This window comes from Suncus etruscus, chromosome X (genome assembly GCF_024139225.1).
Source record: "Suncus etruscus isolate mSunEtr1 chromosome X, mSunEtr1.pri.cur, whole genome shotgun sequence".
NCBI classification, from domain to species: Eukaryota; Metazoa; Chordata; class Mammalia; order Eulipotyphla; family Soricidae; genus Suncus; species Suncus etruscus.
This window is the reverse complement of record NC_064868.1, coordinates 131768186-131788520: the sequence shown is the minus strand read 5'-3', so window position 1 is coordinate 131788520 and position 20335 is coordinate 131768186. Positions and strand designations below refer to the sequence as shown.

The window sequence follows — 20335 nt, the reverse complement described above, 5'->3', positions numbered from 1 at the left end:
ACAATAGCAGAAAGTTTAGTAAGCTCTTCTTTTTTAAGGGTAAGAGTTACAGATATACAGTAAAAACAGTATGAGAGTGGCAATTGTTGTTTGCATAGGCCCAACAAAATATGGGGGAAATAGAAAGGAAAAACCTTGGCCTAAATACAAGAAGACCTTATTCTGGCATCAGACCAACTTTGGGCTCCAGGCATACTAGGTTGTCTTACCCCTAGGTCATTCTCTGTAGTCCCAATAAAATTTTTCCACACAATCGCTATTGTTGGTGTCAGGTTTCTTTAGTTAGAGATCCTGGTTTCTGTGCATAGCCTACATCCAAGTCAGGATGATGTGAAGCATTCTCTAGTTTCACCTCACCCTTAGAGGCACTGCCCTGAAAGCAGGTAATTGCTGTTGCTAAGTCGTCTGTGTGTTTAAAGAACTATTTTTGGAGTACTTCGATGTCAGGGCAACAGTAGGATCTTCCCTGGTAGACAGAGGTTTGTTTCCTGGTGATGTTATAGACAACCATGGTTGTTTCTGTAGATGGTATCCATGGCTCAGGGGTGAATGAACAATGCCCGTTCTTCTGAAGCCTAAAACAAAGTCATTATGAAGTCATATAGCCTTTATTCAGACTACATGTTTGTACTTGGAGCACTCAAAAATGACTCTTTAACTCAGTTTCTTCATCTGTTAATGAAAATGGTGAGCCTTTCTCCTTAGGCTTGTAATGAAAGAGCCACATTTCTCATATATTCTTTCACTATTCAAAAGAACCTTTCTTCTAGACAATAGCATTTTCTTGTTTGTTTTTTTTAATCTTTACTTAAGCACCATGATTAAAAACATGTTTGTACTTGGGTTTCAGTTATAAAAAAAAAAGAACACCCTACTTCACCAATGTAACCTTCCCACCTCCAATGCCCCCAACTCCCTTCTCTTCCACCCCTGACTGTATCCAAAACAGGCATACTACTTCTCTCACTCACTACTGTTGTCATTATAGTTGTTCGTGTAGTTATTTATCTAACTGTACTCACCACTCTTTGGTCCTGCCAGCCCTCATCTGTATTGTCTCTGAGTATTATAAACATACTGTCTTTGATCTCTATTAAATCCCACAGATGAGTGAGAGTATTTGCCTATCTCTCTTCCTTCTTATTACACTTAGCATAATATTTTCCATGTCCATCCATCTATAGGAAAATTTTATAGCTTCTTTTTTCTTAAGGCTGCATAGTATTCCATTGTATATATGTACCATAGTTTATTTAGCCACTCATCTGTTGTCGGGCATCTGGGTTGTTTCCAGATTCTGGCTACTGTAAATAGTGCTGCAATGAATATAATTATGCAAGAAGGCATTTTTGTACTGTGTTTTTGAGTTCCTAGGGTATATTCCTGGGAATGGTATAGCTGGATCATGTGGGAGCTCAATTTCCAGTTTTCTGAGGAATCCCCATACTGTTTTCCATAAAGGCTGGACTAGAGGGCATTCTCACCAACAACAAATGAGAGTTCCTTTCTCCCCATCCCCACAAACACTGATTGTTCCTTTTCTTTGTGATGTGTGCCAGTTTCTGTGGTGTAAGATGGTACCTCATTGTTGTTTTGATTTCCATCTCTCTGATGGTTAGTGATGTAAAGCATTTTTATGTGTCTTTTGGTCATTTGTAGTTCTTCTCTGATGAAGTGTTTGTTCATTTCTTCTCCCCACTTTTTGATGGGATCAGATTTTTTTCTCATTAAATTCTGTTAGTACCTTGTCTATCTGAGATATTAGCCCCTTATCTGGTGGGTATTGGTGAATAATTTCTTCCATTCTGTGATGACCTCTGTATCCTAGTCACTATTTCCTTTGAGATACAGAAGCATCTCAAGTTTAATATAGTTCCATTTGTTTATCTCTGCTTCTACTTGTTTGGACAGTGATTGTTCCTCCTTAAAGATGTCTTTAGTCGGGCCTGGAGAGATAGCACAGTGGCGTTTGCCTTGCAAGCAGCCGATCCAGGACCAAAGGTGGTTGGTTCGAATCCCGGTGTCCCATATGGTTCCCCGTGCCTGCCAGAAGCTATTTCTGAGCAGATAGCCAGGAGTAACCCCTGAGCACTGCCGGGTGTGGCCCAAAAACCAAAAAAAAAAAAAAAAAAAAAGATGTCTTTAGTCTCAATACCATGGAGTGTTTACCTACATGTTCCTCTATATACCTTTTGTTTTCAGGCTTGATATCCAGGTCTTTAATTCATTTGGATTTGACCTTTGTGCATGGTTTTAGCTGGAGGTCCGAGATTGCTTATTTGCATGCATCTGAGCAGTTGTCCCAACACCACTTGTTGAAGAGGCTTTTCTTGCTCTATTTTGCATTTCTTGATATTTTATCAAAGATTAATTGATTATATGTCTTGGGAACATTCTCTCTCTCTCTTTTTTTTTTTTTTGTTTTTGGGCCACACCCAGCAGTGCTCAGAGGTTACTCCTGGCTGCTCAGAAATAGCTCCTGGCAGGCACGGGGGAATGTATGGGACACCGGGATTCGAACCAACCACCTTAGGTTCTGGATCGGCTGCTTGAAAGGCAAACACTGCCGTGCTATCTCTCCAGGCTCAGGAACATTCTCTTAATACTGAAGTATATTTCATTGATCCAAGGGTCTGTTTTTATTCAGATACCATTCTGTTTTAATGAGTATTGCTTTATAGTACAATTTAAAGTTGGGGAAGGTGATGCCTCCCATCTTTATTTTCCTAAAGGTTGCTCTAAATATTTGTGGCTGTTTATTGTTCCAAATGAATTCCAGGAGTGTTTGATCTACTTCTTTGAAGAATTCATTGGTATCCTTAGGGGGATTGCATTAAATATACACAATGCTTTGGGGAACATTGCCATTTTAATGATGTTAGTTCTCCCAGTCTATGAACAGGATATGTGTCTGCATTTCTTTGTGTCCTCTTTTATTTCTTGAAGCAGTGTTTTATAGTTTTCATTGCGTAGGTCCTTCACCTTTTTAGTTAGGTTGACTCTAAGATATTTGAATTTGTGTGGCACTAATGTGAGTAGTATTGCTTTTTTAATATTAAATTTTTTAACATTATTTGTGTATAAGAAGTACATAAGACAATAGCATTTTCTTCTCATTTTCATTTCCAGGTAAAAATTAAACTTCCAAACACAAACCCTTCAGATATTGAGATTGATATTCAGGAAATGTACCTTGATCTTCGTACTCCTAATAAGTGAGTAAAAAATAAAAATTGAAATGGTGTGATACAATAATAATTAATATAATACTAATGAATAATTTAGTAAACTATTTAAAATTGTACACTATTCTGCATATCTATAAAATTTGGGGGAATGCGACAGTGTTCCTCAGAGTAAATTGATACCAGCAAAATCTAGTCATTGGCATTTAATGGAGTTAGAATATTTCATTAAGAAAAATAGAGATGGTTGTTAACTCTGAGGACTTCAAGGGAAACTTCCTCTGCATCTATCTGCCTATGTTTCTGAATACCTGAAGATTTCCTCAGAGGCCTAGGAAGTGCACCCCCCAAAAACTGCATTTTGAAGCTGTCCAGTAAGTACATTCTGGCTGCTGGGGTCACATTCAAATAAGCTGAGGTCTCTGGCTGTGGAGGCTCTGCCCTGCTGTGCCTTTGTTCACTCTGAGGACTTCAAGGAAAACTTCTTTTACGCCTATCTGCCTGTGTTTCTGAATCTCTGAAGGTTTCCTCAGAGGCCTAGGGAGCGCACCCCCAAAAAACTGCATTTTGAAGCTGCCCAGTAAGTACATTCTGGCTGTGGGGATCGCTGTCCAATAAGCTGAGGTCTCTGGCCTGTGGAGGCTCTGCCCTGCTGTGCCTTTGTTCACTCTAAGGACTGGCAACTAGAGGCAGCAGAAGAGGCTTCGCTTCGTAGCTGCACACTCTTTCTAACCAATGAACCCCACCACAACACGCAGGAAAAACCACACTACAAGTATGACAATGGGGAAACTTCGCAGGCAAACAGAGAATGAAGATGAAAGCTCGGATGACCTAATAAATTCCAACCACCTGATTAACCTTCAGATAAGGAGTTTAGAATAGAAATATGGAAGATGTTCGTAGAACTCAAAAAAAAGCATAGATCGATCTGAAGAGAACACAAAGACAGAAATCAGAACACTCCACTCCAAACTGAAATAACAGATCTGAAAAACATAGTTGCTCAACTGAAACCCTCAATGGATAGCCTCACCAACAGGGTATCAGCAGTTGAGAAGAGAATTGGAGTACTGGAAGATGTGGTGCAGAAAAACTCAACAAAACAGAAGAAATTGGGAAAGAACCTTAAGACAAACGAACATGCAATGGAAAAAGTACTCAAGGAATGCGAACAAATGAAAATAGAAGTCTTTGATCAACTCAACAGAAACAACATAAGAATCATTGGAGTCCCAGAAACCCAGGAAGGAGATATCCAGGAAGAATCAACTGTCAAAGACATCATCAAAGAGATACTCCCAGAGTTAAAGACAACATGCAATCAAATCCTGCATGCCCAAAGAGTACCAGCTAAAAGAGACCCAAAGAAAAATACCCAAAGACACATCCTCATTACAATGACAAATCCCATAGAGCTAGAATACTGAAAGCAGCAAGATCAAAAAGGGAAATTATATTCATAGGAGCATCCCTAAGACTTACAGCAGACATGTCACAAGAAACTCTCAAGGCCAGAAGACAGTGGTGGGATATTGTGACAAGACTGAATGAAATGAATACAACCAGCCCGACTCATGTTCAGGTTTGAAGGAAGAATACATAGCTTCATGGATAAACAACAGCTCAGAAACTTCACAGATGATAAACCAGCCTTAAAGAAAAAACTGACAAGTTTACTCTAAGGCAAGAGAGACCAACAAACACATCAAACTTATCTACAAAGATGACATTAAATCCTATGACAATCATCTCCCTCAATGTCAATGGACTAAATTCACCAATTAAAAGACACAGAGTGGCAAAATGGGTCAAAAAGATGAATCCAACCTTCTGCTGCCTACAAGAAACACATCTGAATAGTCAGAACAAACAGGCTCAAAATCAACAGCTGGAGGAAAATCATCCAAGCAAACAAACCCTCAAAAAAAGCTGGGGTGGCCATATTAATATCTGATGACACCAACTTTATACTCAGATAAGTGGTAAGGGACAAAGATGGACACGATGTACTAATCAAGAGATATGTGCAACAGGAAGAAATCAGACTATTAAACATATATTGCACCCAATGAGACACCAGCAAATTACCTAATACAATTACTGACAAATCTGAAAGAAGAAATCAATAATAACACAATAATTGTGGGAGACCTCAACACGACCCTATCAACACTTGATAGGTCAACCAGATTGAAACCCAACAAAAACATACTAGCCCTGAAAAGAGTTATGGAAGAAAGAGGACTAGTAGACATATACAGGCACTCCATCCCAAAAAACCTGGATACACATTATTTTCCAATGTACATGGGTCATTCTCCAGAATAGACTCATGCTGACACATAAAACATACCTCCATAAAATCAAGAGGATAGAAATCTTGCAGGCTACCTTTACTGACCACAAGGCTCTGAAATTAGATGTGAACTACAAAGCCACACAGAAGAAAAACTTTAACAATTGGAAATTAAACACCCTGATACTGAAAAACCAGTGGGTCCGAGATGAAATCAAAAAGGAAGTAAAAACTTTCCTGGAGACAAATGATAATGAAGACACAACTGCCAGAATCTATGGGACACAGCAAAAGCGGTCCTAAGAGGAAAATGTATAGCTCTACAAGCACACATCAGGAAGGAAGAAGGGGCATACCTGAATAACTTAATGGCACAGCTCAAAAAATTAGAAAATGACCAACAAAAGGAACCAAAAACAGGGAGACAGAAGGAAATAACAAAGCTGAAAGCAGAACTCAATGAAGTGGAAAACCAAAAAACAATTCGATAGATCAACGAAAGCAGAAGTTGGTTCTTTGAAAAAATAAACAAGATTGATAGACCATTGGCAAAACTCACAAAGAAAGAGAGAGAGACATCTGATAACCCATATTAGATATGAAAAGGGGGAGATCATGACAGATATTGCAGAGATCCAAAGGGTAATCAGAGACTACTTTGAGAAACTTTATGCTACTAAACAGGAGAACCTAGAATAAATGGATAAATTCTTGGACACTTATAACCTTCCACATTTAAGTAAGGAGGATGTAGCATATCTAAACACCCCCATCATAACTGAAGAACTTGAAACTGTAATCAAACATCTGCCCAAAAAGAAAAGCCCAGGCCCAGATGGATTTCCTAATGAATTTTTTAAAATCTTTCAAGAGGAGCTACTACCAATCCTACCCAAGATCTTCCATGACATTGAAAAAACGGGAACACTCTCAAACAGCTTTTATGACGCCAACATCACCTTGATACCAAAACCAGACAGAGATGCTGCCAAAAAAGAAAAATACAGACCAATATCCCTGATGAATGCTGATGCAAAGATCTTCAACAAAATCCTGGCAAATAGGATCCAATGCATCATCAAGAAGATCATACACTATGACCAAGTAGGTTTCATCCCAGGAATGCAAAGATGTTTTAACATCCATAAATCTATCAACATAATACACAACATCAACAACAAGAAAAATTAAAACCACATGATCATATCAATAGATGCAGAGAAAGCATTTGATAAGGTCCAACACCCATTCTTGATCAAAACTCTCAGCAAGATGGGAATGGAAGGAACATTTCTCAATTTAGTTAAAGCCATCTACCAGAAGCCAATGGCAAATATCATCCTCAACGGAGAATAACTAAAAGCCTTTCCTCTAAATTCTGGTACAAGACAAGGCTGTCCGCTCTCACCACTCCTCTTCAACATAGTACTGTAAGTTCTTGCTATAGCGATTCGGCAAGAAAAAGATATCAAGGGAATCCAGATAGGAAAGGAAGAAGGCACGCTTTCATTGTTTGCAAACGACATAATACTCTACTTAGAAAACCCTAAAGACTCTACCAAAAAGTTCCTAGAAACAATAGATTCATATAGTAAGGTGGCAGGCTACAAAATCAACCTACAGAAATCAATGGCCTTTTTATACACCAAATATGATAGGGAAGAGATGGAAGTCAGGAAGGCAATCCCATTCACACTAGTGCCACACAAACTCAAATATCTTGGAGTCAACTTAACCAAAGATGTGGAGGACCTATACAAAGAAAACTATAAAGCCCTGCTCCAAGAAATAAGGGAGGAAACACGGAAATGGAAACACATACCCTGCTCATGGATTGGCAGGATTAACATCATTAAAATGGCAATACTCCCCAAAGCATTTACAGATGTAAATGTTTATATATACAGATGTAATGTGATCCCCTTAAAATACCCATGACATTCTTCAAAGAAGTGGATCAAACACTTATGAAGTTCATCTGGAACAATAAACACCCTAGAATAGCTAAAGCACTCCTAAGGAAAAGGAAAATGGGAGGCATTACTTTCCTCAACTTTAAACTGTACTACAAAGCAATAGTTATCAAAACAGCATGGTATTGGGATAAAGACAGACCCTCAGATCAGTGGAATAGGCTTGAGTTCTCAGAGAATGTTCCCCAGACATACAATTACCTAATTTTTGACAAAGAAGCAAGAAATCCTAAGTGGAGCACGGAAAATCTCTTCAACAAGTGGTTCTGGCAGAACTGGTTAGCCACTTGCAAAAAAGTGAACATAGACCCCCCAGTTAACATCATGTACGAAGGTAAAATCCAAATGGATTAAAGAGCTTGATATCAGACCGGATACCATAAGGTATATAGAACAACACATCGGTAAGACACTCCATGATACTGAGACTAAAGTCATCTTCAAGGAGGAAACTGCACTTTCCAAACAAGTTGAAGAAGAGATCAACAGATGGGAATACATTAAACTGAGAAGCTTCTGCACCTCAAAAGAAATAGTTCTCAGGATACAAGAGTCACCCACCAAGTGAGAGAAACTATTCACCCAACACCTTTCAGATAAGGGGCTAATATCCAAAATATATAGGGCACTGACAGAACTTTACAAGAAAAAAATATCTAATCCCATAAAAAATGGGGAGAAGAAATGAACAGGCAATTTGATAAAAAAAAAAATACAGATGGCCAAAAGGCACAGGAAAAAATGCTCCTCGTCACTAATCAGGGAGATGCAAATCAAAACAACGATGAGATACCACCTCACATCACAGAGATTGGCACACATCAGAAAGAACGAGAACAATCGGTGCTGGCGGGGATGTGGAGAGAAAGGAACTCTTATCCACTGCTGGTGGGAATGCCGTCTAATCCAAGCTTTATGGAAAGCAATATGGAGATTCCTCCAAAATCTGGAAATTGAGCTCCCATTCGACCCAGCTATTCCACTCCTACAGATATACCCTAAGAACACAAGAATACAATACAAAAACCCCTTCCTCACACCTATATTTATTGCAGCACTATTCACAATAGCCAGGCTCTGGAAACAATCAAGATGCCCTTCTGCAGACGAATGCCTAAAGAAACTGTGGAACATATACACAATGGAATATTATGCAGCTGTCAGGAGAGATGAAGTCATGAAATTTTCCTATACACGGATGTACATGGAATCTATCATGCTGAGTGAAATAAGTCAGAGGGAGGGAGAGATGCAGAATAGTCTCACTCATCTATGGTTTTTAAGAAAAATAAAAGTCATTTTTTGTAACAATCCTCAGAGACAATGAGAGGAGCGCTGGAACACCAGCTCACTTCACGAAGCTCACCACAAAGAGTGGTGAATACGCTATATAAATAACTACACAGAGAACTACCATAATCATGTGAATGAATGAGCGAACAGGAAAGCCCGTCTGGAGTACAGGTGGGGGTGGGGTGGGATGGAGGGAGATTTGAGACATTGGTGGTGGGAATGTTGCACTGGTGAAGGGGTGTTCTTTACATGACTGAAACCTAATCACAATCATTTATGTAATCAAGATGTTTAAATAAAGGAAAAATGAAGGAAAAAAGAGAAAAGATAAGGCCTCCCAATGCTTACCACAGGCTGTGTTCTTTACACTGACTGTATAGAAAGAGGAGGTACAGTAAATGCTTCCCATATACACCTCAAACCAGGTCCTTTGCCTGGTCTGTATTGTGAATGGGGGAACAAAGTAGAAAACAAGAAAAAGAAAGAAGAAAAATGGGGGGGTCAGGTGTCGCATGTTTTTTTGTTTTGTTTTGTGGTTTTTTTTTTTTTTTTTTTTTGCATAGGCACAGTAAGCATTGGGGAAATTAGAAAGGAAATTCCCTTTGCTTGAGAGATACAGGGTGCCTCTACCCTTGAAGCATATTGTGATAAGACCAGCTACAGGCTCCGGACATTTTAATTGTCAAATCCCAAGGTCTTTCTTTATGGTGTCAGGAAACGTTCTGCTCAGTTGAGATTTTCAAAATCAGTCTTCTGTAATTAGTGATCTTGTTTTTTTCACAGATCCTAGGACAGAGTGTCTTTTGATTTCAACACACCATTGGGTGCTGAAATAGGGCAATCTGCCCTTAGATCAAGATTGTTGCTGTTTCTTTATTTTCAGGGTGTCATATGAACCTACCCAGTAGCCACATTCTTCTTACACAATTATGACTGGCAACAGAACTATCCAACTAACTTGAGTTACAATGATTCTGAGACTGTTTTACAATGAATAAATTTAGATAAATTTAGGGGAAGGGGAAAGTGATATACTATTTGTGTTATTTAGGCATATTGTGGACCCACTATTTATGCTATAAAAATAGATTTTTTGTCTCTATTTCAGGGGTCCTCAAACTTTTTAAACAGGGGGCCAGTTCACTGTCCTTCAGACTGTTGGAGGGCCAGATTATAGTAAAAACAAAAATTATGAACAAATTTCTATGCACACTGCATATATCTTATTTAGAAGTGAAGAAACAAAATGGGAATAAATACAATATGTGGCCCGCAGGCCGTAGTTTGAGGACCATTGCTCTATTTGATGGTATATTTTACTTTCCAAAGCCTTACTAAAATGATGTTTTTTAAATATCACTTTATGAAGACAATTATATGTTTTTAACTTGTTCTTTTTTGGTTCATATTTCAGGAAGGTATTGGTACCACTTCCTCATCCTGTGGAAAGTAATAGTGCAAAAGCAGCCTTCTTTCTTGAAGATGAGACTCTCGAAGTCACCATGACTATGAAAAGAGAGTTAGATTTTTTGAATTTCTTCTGAAAGTGCCTGGATAAGGCTAAAAGTTGTAAAAAAAAAAAAGACACTAATAAAAATTGAGATAATATGAAAACATTGTAGTTAATATTTTCTATGCTTTATTATTCTGGCATATTTTAGAAAGAATCTTAATTCAATCCTAGAAATAGTCTAGTAATTTACAGTTATTTATGTTACTTTGGTGGAAAATATTTCTCCAATTAACTATTCCCGTTTTATAGTGATAGCTGGATAGAATTTACAGGCTAACAATTAGATTACTACATGACCAATTAGTTAACTGAATATGACCATGAAATGGTTGATTCATGTTTCAGTAATCTGAAGTACTCCATCAATTAATTCCGTAGATTATCCTATTTTTAAATTTTTCTTTTTTGCACTGGTGAAATGTGTTTGATAATACAATAGAAAAATACTTCAAACTTTGAATTGAATTTTCATTGCTTTGGTCAGTGTGATGCACTGTGACAATCTCTCATAATGGTGAGTAGCAGCAATGAGCTGCAGATCCTAGAATTACTGTGATACACTACAGCAGGAATCTCAAACTCGCGACCCTCGGGCCGTTTGCGGCCCTCTGTACAACATTTTGTGATCTGCGGCCGGCCTTCAAATATCACAGTATTCTCGATTATTTGCTTACCAAATAATCGCAATAAAAATCGCATTAGTAATTAAAAAAATCACATTAAACATTTGCATACCTCGAGCAGTTCCGTTCGGGGTATGCAAATGTTTAATGCGTTTTTTTTCTTACTAATGCGATTTTTTATTGCAAGTATTTGGTAAGTGAATAGTCGCAAATACTTTGTGCCTAGCACAAACGTCATTTCCGCTGCTCCTGCCCACTGTCCCTTGCATTATCAGAGGTCTAAGGGAGAGAAGGGAGAGAAGTTTATTACAGAATTAGATTTCGTTATACCTTCATCATGACTTCATCAAAGCCTGCAGTGAAGAGAAAGATTGATGACAAGCACAATTTCAGGAAAAGTGGGAGACGCAGTATTTCTTTGTTGAGCACAGGGGCATCCCCACATGTCTTATTTGCTCAGAGAAAGTTGCAGTGTACAGGAATACAACTTGAAATGCCATTATTCGGGGTCGGGTGGTGGCGCTAGAGGTAAGGTGCCTGCCTTACCTGCGCTAGCCTTGGACGGACCGCGGTTCGATCCCCCAGCGTCCCATATGGTCCCCCAAGCCAGGAACGACTTCTGAGCGCATAGCCAAGAGTAACCCCTGAGCGTCACCGGGTGTGACCCAAATCCCCCCCCCAAAAAAAGGATTCATCCTTTTCTTCTGAAAAAGAAGAGGAGGAAGGAGAGTACAAAGAGGGCAAAGAATAGTAAGAAGGAGAAGAGAAAAGAGAAAAAGAGGAGGAAGAAGAAAAAGAAGAAAAATGAAGACAAGGAGGAGGCTAAGGATGTGGTTCAATTTGTAAAGAAGATGACCTATATATCTTAATGACTAGATTTGATCCCAAATGATCTCATGCCCATGCTCTATTATTCTCACAAATTGTATGAATTCAATATATCTGTATGTATAAAAATATGTGATGTACTTAAGCATACTAACTTCTAATAAAGCAACTGTAAAAAAAATACAGGCAGGGGTGGGGAAGGTGGGAGGGGGCAATGGTGGTGGGAATGCTGCACTGGTGAAGGGGGGTGTTCTGTTTATGACTGAAACCCAACTACAATTAGGTTTGTAATTATTATGCTAAAATAAAGATAAAAAAAAAAAAAAGGAGCAGGCGGCTTAACGAGGGAAACACCGCCACCTGGTGGCCATTCCTGTAAAATGCACAGAAACAGGAATGTTTGATTGCTAATGACCTTCTTGGACTACCTGTGGACACATCTAACAGGTAATCATGGCAAATTCCCAGAAACCACATGAACGATCGATTGATCAATCTACCGACAGATAGATAGAAAGATAGATAGATAGCTGATAGATAAATGGAACGATTGTTGGGTGAATGAATAGATAATAAATTGATAGATGATAGATAGAGAGATAGAGCACTTGCATTTAGCCAACTTGGGTTCAATTCCCCATATGGTCCCAAATACTGCCAGTAGTAATCCCTGAACTCAAGCCACAAGTCAGCCCTGAGCACCGCTAGTGCCCCCCCAACAGAAACACACCAAGAGGCACATGGAAGAAAGAAAAAGAAAAAAAAGAAAGATTTCTGATGCACACAGGAGGCTGGAGTCAAGGGTGCGAGGGTAATAGCTAAAGAGCCAACACCTAAGGTTTTGAAACTTGCAGGGGGATTCCAAGCAGAATCTGACAAGTTTTGGTGTTTGGGGGTACTGTACTCTGTGTTCTGGCTTTCTTCCTTTCTTTCTTTCTTTCTTTCTTTCTTTCTTTCTTTCTTTCTTTCTTTCTTTCTTTCTTTCTTTCTTTCTTTCTTTCTTTCTTCTTTCTTTTTTTTTTTTTTTTTTTTTTTTTTTTTTTTTTTTTTTGGTTTTTGGGCCACACCCGTTTGACGCTCAGGGGTTACTCCTGGCTATGTGCTCAGAAATCGCCCCTGGCTTGGGGGGACCATATGGGACGCCGGGGGATCGAACCGCGGTCCTTCCTTGGCTAGCGCTTGCAAGGCAGACACCTTACCTCCAGCGCCACCTACCCGGCCCCATCTTTCTTCTTTCTTTTTTTCTTTCTTTCCTTCCTTCCTTCCTTTCCTTCCTTCCTTCCTTCCTTCCTTCCTTCCTTCCTTTCTTTCTTTCTTTCTTTCTTCTTTCTTTTTTCTTTCTTTCCTTCCTTCCTTCCTTTCCTTCCTTCCTTCCTTCTTTCCTTCCTTCCTTCCTTCCTTCCTTCCTTCCTTCCTTCCTTCCTTCCTTCCTTTCTTTCTCTTTCTTTCTTTCTTTCTTTCTTTCTTTCTTTCTTTCTTTCTTTCTTTCTTTCTTTCTTTCTTTCTTTCTTTCTTTCTTTCTTTCTTTCTTTCTTTCTTTCTTTCCTTCCTTCCTTCCTTCCTTCCTTCCTTCCTTCCTTCCTTCCTTCCTTCCTTCCTTCCTTTCTTTCTTTCTTTCTTTCTTTCTTTCTTTCTTTCTTTCTTTCTTTCTTTCTTTCTTTCTTTCTTTTCTTTTCTTTCTTTCTTTCTCACACCCAGCTGTGCTCAGGGGTTACTTCTGGTTCTATGCTCAGAAATCAGCCCTGGCAGGCTCAGGGAAACATATGGGATGCTGGGATTTGAACCACCTCCTTCTGCATGTAAGGCAAACGTGCTACGTCCGTGATATCTCTCCGGCCCCAATGCAACCTTTCTTTTACTTGACAATGTAATATAGACACGCAGCTATAGGACTTAATTTTTTGTTTCATTTTTTATTTCAGCAGTGTGGTTCATGATTGAGTTCCAGTCTTACAATGTCCAACAACCTTTCCCCAGGGCACATTTCCTGCCACCAATGTCCCCAGTTTCTCTCTCAAACTCCCCATTGCATACATATATTGAAATATTTCTCACTTCTCTATCTCTTCCCCACCGCTTTTAGACACTGTGGTTTGCCTTTTTGGACTTTTAAAAACACAAAGGAAGCAAAGAAGGTCTTAGGATGTCAATTTATGTCAATTCCATAGAGAGAGATGAAGAAAAACAGAGTCAAAAACCCTTTATCTGTTTTTCTGTTTGTGTCTGGTTCTTCTTGTCCTTAGGAATATGTTTTTATTGGCATCTATTTCTCTATTTTTATTGCATTGTTCTAGTTTGCTTTTGTAAATGGTGGAAACTGGTTCCTCAGCTGATATTTTAGTGAGGCCACTGCTATTTATATCTGCTGTCCAAATATTGATAGTTTGATAAACAAATATATATATTTTTGTCCACCCTTAAAACTTCATCTTTTTGTCTCTGAGTTTTAGAGTAGAGTTGTTTTTAAAAAATACCTGGTCCCAATAACATAACTAATTTATGTGTATATATTTTTCTTTTTTTCTAGTGTTTTTGTGCTGGATCCTCATTTTGAGCGTATATGATTAGGAATGTGATTTCTTACTGTTGTACACATTGATTATTAAGAAATTACCCTCTCTGTTCCTTATAACATTTCCCCTTAAAGTATGTGTTTTCTCATATTATTATGGCCAATCCAGCCTTTTTATTTAAATAAAAAAATTTTTTTTTGTTTTTTGGGTCACACCTGGCAGTGCTCAGGGGCCAATTCTGGCTCCACGCTCAGAAATAGCCCCTGGCAGGCTCAGGGAACCATATGGGATGCCAGGATTTGAACCACTATCCTCTGCGTACAAGGCAAAGGCCTTACCTCCATGTTATATTTCCAGCTCCAATTTAAAAAAAATTTTTTTACAAGTTTTTTACAGTTGTATTTTATTAACATAGTGACAGTGAATTAGGGCCATCTCCACCACCAGTGTTAATCTCCCTCCACCATAGTTCTCAGCATGCATCTAGTACCTTCACCCTTAGCTTCCCTAGACTGCTAGTGTAACAGGTCCATTTTTTAAATATAATTTTTATTTTGAACATAATGGCTTACATATTGTTGACAATAATATTTTAGGTACATATTTATATAAAATCAGGGGGATTCCCATCAACAATTTGTCCTCCCTACACCTCCGTTTTTGTCCTACCTCCCATATCCTCCTCCCTCACCCCCGGGGCTGCTAGAAAATTTGGTCCCCTCTGTACCTAGTTTATTACTTAGTAGTCTTGCACCTGTTTGGTCTTGGTGACTCCCTTATTTCCCCCTCTAACTGGGAAGCAGGACTAGATAGTTCAAGTTATGTGGTTTTGTTTGAAGAAGAGAAAAGTAATAAACTGGGGTAAATGTCTAATATGCCAAAAATGGGCGGAATCCTTCTAAAGGCTCTCATCATTGGTTTGAGAGACGAAGGAGAAAAATAAGGTGAAACACCCCAACAGTACAAAAAGAAGTGTCAAATATCCAGTGAGCACTCCAACAATAACAACGATAAGCACCACAAAAAAAGCCATGGTCTTGAGATAAAAAACATGGGAGGGGACATAAAGAAAGAAAAGAAAAGAAGAAAAAACATAAATATAAATGGGGACAACAACTTCAATAACCACACTAAAATAAGGAAATCGACAAGAAGTAGATAGGTAAATAAAAATAAAAAATAATAAAAAAGTGAGTATATAAAATAATATATAAAAAATAAAAAATGTTTTGTGCTTTTGCCTTCTTTTTCCCTCCTGCACTGGCACAGTAAATATTGGGGTCATTCGAAAAGGAATTCACTTGGCCTAAGAGATATGGGGTTTCTCCACTCTTGGAGTATATTGTCTTGGGATTAACTATAGACTCCATTCAGGTTCATTTACTCTCCCCTTGGTGCTTTCGTGGTTTTAGGAAGACTTCTGCTCCTTCCTGGGTGATAAAATCAGACCTCTCTATCTAGAGATCTCAGTATCTTCACAGGTCCAGGAGTGGGATTTATGATGAAGTCTTTCTTTGTGGTTCTAGAAGTTCTGTTAACAGGTCCATTTTTATGAATAGCTTCTTACAGTTTGGGTCTTTTGATTTTACTGTCATTGACATTGGTTTGGGCACTTAGGGCTGACCATTTTTATTTCCACTCTATGCTCCTGGGATCTTTTGGCCCCTGGGTCCCATCCACATTTTTCCTTTTCTCAGTTTGTAGGGAGATATATAACTGTGAGGCAGAACGAGATGATTCATGTTTTATGGTTCTTTATAAAATGATTGGGTGCCCTATCTAGAAGTTATACATGTAAATAAAATTGAAAAAAATAAGAAAAAATGGGGGGAGATGCAGAAAGTGGGCTTTTTTTGCATAGGTGCAGTAAACTTTGGAGAAATTAGAAAGAATTTTCTTGACCTCAGAGATACAGGGTGTCTCTACCCCTGAAGTAAACTGTCACAAGTCCAACTATAGGCTCCAGGCACATTATTGCCAACCCCAAACTCTTTCTTTATGGTCTTAGGAAAGGTTCTGTTTTGTCACAATTGTCAAAGTCAGTTTTTTGTAAGTAGAGGTCTTGGTTTTTGCACAGATCCTAAGGTGATCTAGGATAAAGTATTTCTTTATGGCTCCAGGAAAAGTTCTGCTTATCTGAAGTTGTTATAGTCAGTCTTCATTAATCTTGGTTTTTGCACAGATCCTATGATGGAGGATCTTCTGATTTCATCTCATCATTAGGTGGTTAGGTAGGGATACCTTTATTTGTTTGTTTGTTTGTTTTTGGTCACACCCAGCAGTGCTCAGGGGTTACTCCTGGCTCTACACTCAGAAATCGCTCCTGGCAGGCTCGGGGGACCATATGGGGTGCCAGGATTTGAACCACTGACCTTACGTATGCAAGGCAAACACTTAACCTCTATGCTATCTCTCTGGCCCCAGGATACCTGCCCTTAGATCGAATTATTGTTGCTTCCTTGTCATCAGGGTGTCATGTGAATCAAACCGGGTGCAAGTTGTTGCCAGAGCAGTATTAAGGCCTTCCCCCAGGGGGTTGGAGTTTGATTCCTGGTGTTGGTGCAGGGAACTGTGCACGTTTTAAGTTTGAGATTATGGTTGGATGGTCAATGTCTGATCATCTGATGTCTAAGTCAGGTCCCCATGATGATTGTTCAGGTTGGAAGTTGCCCATGAATCATAAAATTTACGAGTTCTTACCACTATTATATAAGAACTTCTTTCTATACATAAGATTTCCCTGTGTTAATATGCCTATTCAGAAAAAAAGCAATCCCAGATTATATTATTGGTACATTTAGGGGTAAATATAACAAGCTATACTGGGGCTGGAGCAATAGCACAGCAGTAGGGTGTTTCCCTTGCATGCACTGACCAAGGATGAATCTTTTTTATCCCTGGTTTCCCATATAGTCTCCAAAGCCAGGAGTGAACCCTGAGCATCAGCGGGTGTGGCCCCCCGAATCTCTGTGGTCTGGTTTTGACCTGCATTTATATTCCAAGCAAAAATTTCTACTAGAATTTTCTGCTAAGCAGAAACAAAACAGGCCCCCAAAAGAATAAAGAAGAAAAAGAAAATAAAAAGGGGGATGAGTAGCTACCACTACATGTGGAAATAAACTCTAAGGGTTATACCTATTTTTATTTTGTAATCTTTATTTATACTATTTGATTACAAACATTCCCATCTCCATGCCCCAAGTCTCCCACCTCCCTACCCTCCTCCCACTCCCTCTGTTTTTCTACTTCCCTCATTCATTCACATTGTTATGTTGGTTGGGATTTTTTAGGTAATCCGCACTATCACCTTCATTTTTGCGCATGGTGTTTGCCTGTGAGGTTTCCCCATTGTCACACTTGTAGTGTGGTTTTTCCTACGTGTTGTGGTGGGGTTCATTGGTTAGAAAGAGTGCTGCCTCTAGTTGACAGTTTTTTTTGGGTGCACTCCTAGGCCTCTGAGGAGACCTTCAGGGATTCAGAAACACAGGCAGACAGGCAGGAGAAGTTTCCCTTGAAGTCCTCATAGTGAACATTTTCTTTTTTTATGTTTGCTCTATGTAAATGTGCTTCTTGGATTCAGCATTTTTAAATATCTTTATTTAAACATTTTGATTGCAAATATGATTGTAGTTGGGTTTTAGTCATGTAAAGAACACCCCTCCCCTTCACCAGTGCAACATTCCCATCACCAATGTCCCAAGTCTCCCTCCTCTTCACCCCATCCCCGCCTTTACTTTAGACAGGCTTTCTACTTCCCTCATTCATTCACACTGTTATGATTGTTCTCAGTGTAGTTATTTCTCTAACTGCACTTATCACACTTTGTGATGAGCTTCATGTTGTGAGCTGGACCTTCTAATAGCTAGGTTCTTTCTTATTGGTTCCAGGAAAAGTTCTGCTCAGTCTCAGTTGTCAAAGTCAGTCCTCTGTAATTAGTAATCTTGGCTTTTGCACATATCAAAGGATGAAGTGTCTTCTGATTTCATCTTACCGTTAGGTGATGATGTAGGACAACGTGCTCCCAGATCATGTTGTTTTCTCATCGCAGGATGTCGTATTATCCTGGTGCAAGTTGGTGCCAGAGCGGTATTAGGAACTTCCTGGAGGCAATTTGATTCCTGGTGCTTTAAAGGGAACTGTGTTGGGGGCTGGAGAGATAGCATGGAGGTAGTGCGTTTGCCTTGCATGCAGAAGGATGGTGGTTCGAATGCCAGCATCTCATATGGTCCCCTGAGCTGGCCAGGAGCTATTTCTGAGCATAGATCCAGGAGTAACCTCTGAGCGTTGCTGTCTGTGACATAAAAAAGGGGGGTTACTGTGTTGATTCTACTGTTGGGATCTGAAGTTTGGGGTTGGATGGTCGCTGTCCAATCATATGGAGTTTGCTGAGTCCCCATGACAAATGTTCAGGGCTGGAAAAGCCCCTGTATTATAAAATTTTTGAGTTCTGATCCCTAGTAGATCAGAGCTTGTTTCTATACATAAGAATTCCCCATTTTTAGCAAGCCTATGCAAAAGGGAACAGTGCCATATTACATTGTTGGTGCATTTGGGAGTAAGAATGACAGGCTATACAATCTTTGTGCCTTGTTTTTAACCTGAGCTTTTATCCCAAGCAAGACTTTTTATTTTAACATTTCTTACCAAGCAGAATCAAAACAAGTACAGTTAAAATATATAAAAATAATAATAAAAATATATAATGAGGAAAAAACTTTTCTTAATTCAATTATTCTTTAAGAACTCAGACCCATCTTATGAGGGTCAGGACTCCAACTAAAACTTATGAATAGATCTCTAATTTCTGACTATAAGTGGGCATGAGTTCATTCAGTGGACTTCTCTATGTCTGCCCAATCTATATTGCAAAAAATCTATGTATATATTGTATAATGTCCCTCTTGTTTATTATCCCTTCTCTTCACTTCAAACTCCTTCTACCCTCTCATACCCCAATCCTGATCCATTATCCCTCCCTATTTAACCCTTTTTACCCTCATTAGGTACCTAGACAGATCTATCCCAAAAAGCCAACACCCAGATCCCAAAGCAAAAGGACACCCTCTTAGTCCCAAGGCTACTAATTGTTGAGTGTTAATTTTGTAGCATGCCACTTTGCTATATAAATCTGTTATTTCTCGGAGCCATTTGGTAGAGTCTTTAGGGTTTTCTAAGTAGAGTATCATTTCATCTGCAAAAAGTAAGAGCTTGACTTTTTACTTTCATAACTGTATGCACTTAATAAGTTTTTCTTGCCTAATTGTTATGGAAAGAACTTCCAACACGATATTGAATAGGAGTGGTGAGGGGGTGGCATACTTGTCTTGTACCAGAATTTAGATGAAATGCTTTTAGTTTATTTTCATTGAGAATAATATTTGCCATTGGCTTGTGGTAAATGGGCTTGGCTATATTGAGAAAAGTTTGTTTCATTCCCATCTTATTGAGAGTTTTTTTTTAAATCATGAGTGGGTTTTGGACCTTATTGAATGCTTTTTCCACTTCTAGTGATATGATCACATGATTTTATTTTTTCTTTTGTTGATATGGTGTATTATATTGATTTATGTATGTTAAATCAACCTTTCATTCCTGGAATGAAATCTACTTGGTCATGGATTATGATCTTCTTGATGAGGCATAGAATTTTATTAGCTTGGATTTTTGGGGATCTTTGCAACTGTGTTCATCAGGGATAGTTGTCTGTAATTTTCTTTTTTGACAGCATCTCTGTCTGATTTTGGTATTAGGGTGATGTTAGCTTCATAAAAACTATTTGGAAGTGTTTCTTCAATTTTCTGAAAGAGCCTGAAAAGAATTAGTAGTAGTTCCTCTAGAAATGTTTTAAAGAAATTGTTAGTGAATCCATCTGGTCCTGTGCTTTTGTTTTTCCGGTTATCTTGTATTGTGGCACAGAGTTTCTCAAAGTAGTCTCTGACTACTCTTTGAATCTCTGTAGTATCTGTAGTGATGTCCCCTATTTATTTCTAATCCAGTTTATTCAGCTTCTCTTTCTCCTATTCTTTGTGTGTTTTTCTAGTGGTTTTTCTTTTCTTTTCTTTTTTTGGGGTAACACTGGCAGTACTCAGGAGTTACTCCTGGCTTTAT

The 20335-nt window shown here is 38.8% G+C and overlaps 1 protein-coding gene and 1 non-coding gene across 2 annotated transcripts in view; both read left to right on the top strand.

Moving 5' to 3' along the window:
• Window positions 1-10347, top strand: part of DNAAF6 (dynein axonemal assembly factor 6) — a 91965-nt gene extending 81618 nt beyond the window's left edge. The window contains exons 5-6 of the mRNA XM_049767623.1: window positions 3130-3215; window positions 10165-10347. Coding sequence (XP_049623580.1) covers window positions 3130-3215; window positions 10165-10294 — 216 coding nt within the window. The 3' untranslated portion in view covers window positions 10295-10347. The remainder of the gene's footprint in view (window positions 1-3129; window positions 3216-10164) is intronic.
• Window positions 9082-9214, top strand: LOC125999739 (small nucleolar RNA SNORA51). The gene has a single exon (XR_007492214.1). It is a non-coding gene; the product is annotated as a small nucleolar RNA SNORA51 (small nucleolar RNA).
• Window positions 10348-20335: the final 9988 nt, after the last annotated feature.